We start from the raw sequence: 6198 nt of genomic DNA, 5'->3' as shown, positions 1-6198 counted from the left end.
ATATGTGGGTTCTAAAACAAGGTTATTTTATTATATTTTAATGCAGGAGATTAACTCATTAACTCGGCTCGTGGTTTTTGCGGCATCGAGTTCATATTATGTTCTCTCGTAAACTACGGACAACATATTAAGAGGTAAGAGAATGAACATTTTGCTTTCCCTATAAACTATAAGTGTTTTTCCATTTAGTGGTGATGATATTTCATTTTGTGGAATTTCGATATTTATAGTATATAAAAGGAGTGGAAGGTTTTCCTACTGGTTTCTGGCACATTCATAGATTATTCATGAAGAAATAGCTGCAACATGTAAGATGACAATAATGTAACTTGAGAAAACTTTATCAAAAATATATTCTTTTTTATGTTGAGGTAATAATATGCCCTTCCTTTTTCTATTTCTCAATGTAATGGTTTTTTCTATGCTAATTATGTATTACAAAAGCTTCTGATATTGAATAATTTGAGTTTTCTTGTTAAAGGCTTCTGTAAATAAAGAATTTTCTTTGATTGTGGACAAAAAGGCAAAAGGAATATTAGGAATAGTTAAAAGATAGCTAAATCCTTTGGATGGTTTGTGTTGATTGTATATTATATTTCATAATTATTAATTTGTGATAGCATGGAGTCTGTATGGGCTGTGAGAAATTTCATAGCAAATGGTTTATCTCGAAGAAGCCAAGGGTTTTGCACAAATGAACTTGGAAGTCTCCTTCTGTATAATACGTTGTAAGCGATTGGTCATCCAACTCTTCTTTATTTTTTCACAGTTTTGTAAGTTCATTTTTATTTTATTTTTGATTTCCAGTCATATACTGTTAGATCAAACTCATAATATTGTTTTCCATTTTCCACGTATATCTGAATGAGAAAGCTGATGTGGACTTCACAAAGTATAATCAACCCAAGTCTGAATAGAGGATAGAGGTTGCAGCAGCATGATGGCCAGATCACAAAAGACCAACGGCTATAGATGCAAGTCTGTGATTGCACCTTCATACACGAGGAGGTGACAGAATATTATATTGGGAAGCACTTCATTTAACATACGTTTAATTTTTCTGCGTCAATAGGCAGAAGAGTAGTTAGTGGAGTTGTGTTTATATTGACAATATATTGGTTTTTGTATACATATTTTTATTGCACTTGGTGATGGTGCAAAATCTCTGAAAGTGTTTGGTTATTCAAGCCTTCTAAGGTATCTTATTAATTCGCAATTTATATTTCCATTACCAATTTAAAGTTTTATGTAATATTTCATTCTCACATTCTTCCATTGGAAGAGCAAAAATTGCTTCAAAACAAATAGAAGTTCATCCTACCTTTGTTTATATGTTGTAAATTATTACAAAAATGACATGTCCAGAAAATTACTACGAACTATATTCACTTAAGCCAAACAAAAGTTCAAATCCCTCTGGCCCGTGTACAATACGGGCACCATCCATCTAGTACATATATAAGAGAGAGACCAACCACAGTATCAACGAAGGCAACGTCAACGGATTTTAAACATTAAACCACCAACAACTTTAAGTATTATTCCCTCCTCAAAGTATTTTCAGTTGCAATATATATATATATATATATATATATATATATATATATATATATATATATATATATATATATATATATATGTAAAGTATATGCCGAAAAATGTGTGATTGATTTTTATATAGAGCATTCTCAATGCTCGGAGAGGTTTAAAATTAGTTCGAGTAATAAGTTTAGCCCGTAAAATGTAAGGGCAAAAAGAAATTAGAAATCCAAGCAACTAATTTAGGGTTTATATCCAACATCAAGGAGGAAAGTCATGAGCACTTGCTAAGAAAAGTGGCTAGCAGAACAAATATCATCTCAACTAACATACCTCAACTTGGATTTTGTTCGGAAATGGTAAAATGTAATAGTTGCTGGGAAATTTTGAACCTTTTCCAAGTAGAAATCCCTCTATTTTTTATATAACCATTCCGATCCGAGGAGTGTTTAGCCCGTTTCTGATTTGGTATACATACACCATTTCTTGTTGCGAGTTGCTTCTGATCTTCTATGATCAAGTGCTCTTGACAATTGAGTTAACATGAGAATTAGGAACTTTTTTTAGGAAGAGATAGAGATAAGAAGGTATAACAAATATATATACGGTTCTTTTGTTTAAATTTTGGTGTATCTGTAATTTCAATACTTTTTAATTTATTTAGATGAAAAAATATAAAATTAACTTTATGTAAAGGAGAGTTTATAGAAAAGAGCCGATAAAAAAGGATGATTGAATATTTCTTTAACAAAAAATCTGTGTATTACAACATCTATTTTAATTTTAGTAAGGTTTTCAAGTGGCTTGTTAAAAGATTGCCACTTGGCTTGTTACTTGTCACTTGACTAAATAACAAGCCAAATATACATACATATATACATACATATATATATATATATATATATATATATATATATATATAGATACTAGTTTTTGGATATGTGCTTACCCAACATTAATCAGTATTTAACTTATAGCAAATAAAAAAAAGTATTACATAAACCGCATACATTATTCTAAAGTGGTTGAGTTTTAAAACATATTTTATAGCATACAAAAAGTTAATTATTGTATGTCATTTAATATCTTTAATTTCTTAACTTTCTTTCTTGAGTGATGTACGTAATTGGAAGTAATTTTAATTGTCCGTAATTTGTTCGTAAACACTATATGAAGAAAAGGAAAGGAAGATCCAATTTTCCGTGCTATGGAAGCTTTTGAAGCTTTTGAAAATATATAAGTGCTATCACTTCTGTAATAAAGGATTTAAAGGAGGAGAAAAATTGAATAAAGAAGCAAATAATATATAAAGAAATTGTAAAAATATCAGTAAAAATTGTACAATGACGGCTGGAACGTGTAAGGCAACATCCCTTATTATGATTATTTCTTTAGTGCTGTTTATCTTTTTTTTACCAGGACAATTAAGTACAAAATATTACTTAATGGAAGGTAATTTTAATTTTAGGTTGAGGATAATTTGGTCATTTAATTTTTGAAGAATATTGTAGTAAATTAACTCCACCTAAAAGTCATTATGCTTATAATATAGTATGATGATGATATATAGATTATTAACTAGAAACTTCTTATCGGATGAATGGAGTTAGAAAAAGTAAATAACATGTAAATGTCACGGAATAAAAGAGAGAAGGTAGCTAGTATCTTAGTAAATAGGAATGGCAATATAAGGAAAGAAAGTAACTTGAGTCTCAAGCGCAACCCTCCCAAGAACTGTTAATTATAAGTTTCCTATTAGACCAAATTGAATATAATTACCTAAAGTAAAAGATTTAAAAACTTGTAAACGGTAAAAGAGGAAAGTAAGTACATTATTCTTTAATTTCTTAATTTTCTTCTGTTTAAAAAAACTATTTCTAGAAATTTCCTATTTGGATGAATGAAAGTAAGTTAAAATAAATAAAATGAAATTGAGAAAAAGTTAATTAAGGAAACTATATTTTCAGATTCTTCTATTAAACCGTGGAGTATTAAGTTAGTTAAAAAAACTAATTAGGAATTATAAAAATTAGGAAATTAAAGAAAGTGACTTAAGTTCCAAGCGTTAACCTTCCGCATAAGTCAAAACACTTTTTTCTCTCCTAAAAATTTGTTTCTTAATTTTCGTTGTTGGAATTAAACTGATATAGATATCTATAAATGGTCCATTACATCAATAAGCTTCGGCCATTCGTTTTGGGTTTCTTTTCATAGTTCTTTGTCTTCTTACTTGAGAGAACGTATTGCGGCAATTACTATTGTCTCATTCTTGTGTTTTCTCTATAAGCAAGAAAAGGAGACCTATATATATATACCATGTCGTCGTTACCTGTACGTCGTGGGTGTATCATGGGTGTTCGGTTTTACCCAACTGAAGCAGAGTTGATCAACTTTCTGAAAAGGTTCCTAAAGAGCAAGCCTTTGCCGAGTGAATGCCCTAATTTCCAACTTGCCGATATCTATGGAGACCAACCACCATGGGAGATATTTAGAGCTAATTCTGATCATCCCGAAGAGAAGGTTCGCTATTTTTTTACTCGGTTGAAGAAACAGAAGAGCGAACATACAAGGGTTCGTCGAACTTGTGCCAACGGGACATGGAAAGTCCAAACCAAGGGTTTTCCTATCAAGAATGGCAAGGGAACAGTGGTTGGGTTTAGAAGAAGTTTCAAGTTTCAAAGTAGTAGTACTAAAGAAGGAGAGAACAATAAAATTTGGCTGATGAAAGAATATTTCGTGGGAGATGATTTCTTCATAGAAAACAACATTCCTAAAGAGGATATTGTAGTGTGCCGAATCAAGAAGAATACAAGATCAGAGAAAAATCATGGGGCAAATATGGAGGAACAATATGTTGCCAACAACGTGATCGAAGCTATGTTGCATGGACCTGATGAAGATTACTGCGCAACAGTACAACCAGCAATAATTTGTCAAGCAGTTGAACATCAAGTTATGGATGAGGCTCAGAAGATGAACGAACATAACAATAGCAGCTATATTAATGACTGCTCCAACTACCAAGAAGAGATCAATTGGGCTGATGGTGTGCTCGTAGATATCGACAATTTTGGTAAATTGTGGAACCAGAACGCAGGGAAGGAGAGCAGCAATCAGTTAACAAATTTAGTGAATGAAGTTTACTCAATAGAACTTATAGAAAAGTAGAGCTTCTAGGTAATAGTAGTGTCTCATCAGTCATCGGAACAAACTTCTTAAGAGAAGCTTGCTGGGAGATTTTACTTGTATTCATGTATATGGAGTATCATTTAGTAATTTTGCCACAGATTTTGCCTATATTATTCTTGTAGTGTATCTTGTTGGTTTCGCTGAAAACAGTTATCTTTTGTTGTTTCGATTGCGAGACTCAATAGGAAAGATAGGAAATGTATGTGCGCTTTCAGTGAGAAAAAATATATTTTACTTTCACACATACACACAACACCATCTTACTACAGTTTTTTTAATTTTTTTCAACACCTAATAATTTGACCCCTGATAAGTACTATATATATGGTTCTTTCTACATCATTGCTCGTGATATGGCGATGAATCTCTATTAATTAAATTACATGTCGTAAAAGATTTCATCCATCAAGCTATATATATGCCCTATGATTTAATTTACATGTCCAATATATGGATTTCTTGTCATGTTCTTACGGGAGTAGGCAAAATTTCTAGATCTAACAAGCATTCTAGTGTTGGTGTTGTCGAGGAACTGTTTGAGAGGGATCTGTGCTTGTCGAAATGTACGATTTATACAGATTTGTTTTAGTGCAATTCAACCAACATAATCAAACTTAAAATTGACATTGCATTATCATTTTGATACATAGGTGTTATGAGTGTGTACCATGTAAGCTTTTTTGACTGTTGCATTTAGTACGTAAGCTACATCTGTTGATCAAAGTGTTTGTAGAATTTCATGAGGACTTAGAGCACTTTTATTTTTTGTCTTCCTGCAGAAGTTTCGACTAATGGTTTCAGCTCATTTATGAAACTTATCTGCTGATTGGAATTATCTTTTATTTGTTCTAATCATGGTGTGTAAACATGTGAAGAGGCTTCTATTTTGGAAGTATTGTTGTTGATTATAGGTAAGATGGCTTTGCTAGTTTATAGATGAAATTGTATGAAGAAGAAGAGAAATCAAGAAGAGTAGATGCAGAAAGAAGAGAGATCAGAGGGAAGACAGAATGAAAAAGAAGAAGATTGAATCAGAAAGGAAATATTATTGTGTTATTCAGTATGTGTGAGTTCGAGTCTCCCCAAGAGCAAGGTGAGAAGTTCTTGGGAGGAAGGATACCGAGGATCTATCTGGAAATAGCCTCTCTACCCCAGGGTAGGGATAAGGTCTGCATACACACTACCTTCCCCAGACCCCACTAAGTGGGATTATACTGGATTGTTGTTGTTGTTGTTGTTGTTATTGTTGTTGTTGTTGTTGTTGTTGTTGTTGTTGTTAGTATGTGTGTGTATATATAATACACTTGTCCAACTAACTTAACCACCTACTAGATTCTTGTTGGTGGAGTATAATAAAATGACTAACCTACCCTTTAAAAACTTATGTAACACCTTTCTCAACACTCCCCTCAAGCTAGGAAGTGCAAAAATATTTAAAATTTCTAGCTTGAAATTGAGGTATTCATGCTG

At 32.0% G+C, this 6198-nt stretch overlaps 1 protein-coding gene across 1 annotated transcript; it reads left to right on the top strand.

Moving 5' to 3' along the window:
• Positions 1-3855: 3855 nt before the first annotated feature.
• On the top strand, positions 3856-4707 carry LOC104246865 (NAC domain-containing protein 90-like). Its single transcript, XM_009802790.1, has 2 exons — positions 3856-4479; positions 4513-4707. The coding sequence occupies exons 1-2, from the start codon at positions 3856-3858 to the stop codon at positions 4705-4707; spliced, it is 819 nt and encodes a 272-aa protein (XP_009801092.1).
• The last annotated feature ends 1491 nt before the right edge of the window (positions 4708-6198 follow it).

The sequence above is a fragment of the Nicotiana sylvestris genome, chromosome 7 (genome assembly GCF_000393655.2).
Source record: "Nicotiana sylvestris chromosome 7, ASM39365v2, whole genome shotgun sequence".
Taxonomy (NCBI): domain Eukaryota; kingdom Viridiplantae; phylum Streptophyta; class Magnoliopsida; order Solanales; family Solanaceae; genus Nicotiana; species Nicotiana sylvestris.
The sequence above is the reverse complement of the archived record's forward strand: the minus strand, read 5'-3'. Positions and strand labels throughout refer to the sequence as shown.

Bases quoted from the DNA above. Each gene is read 5' to 3' on its own strand.
- LOC104246865 (XM_009802790.1), top strand. From the start codon at position 3,856: ATGTCGTCGTTACCTGTACGTCGTGGGTGTATCATGGGTGTTCGGTTT. The intron at 4,480-4,512 runs GTTGAACATCAA...GAGGCTCAGAAG, and splicing joins CAGCAATAATTTGTCAAGCA to ATGAACGAACATAACAATAG.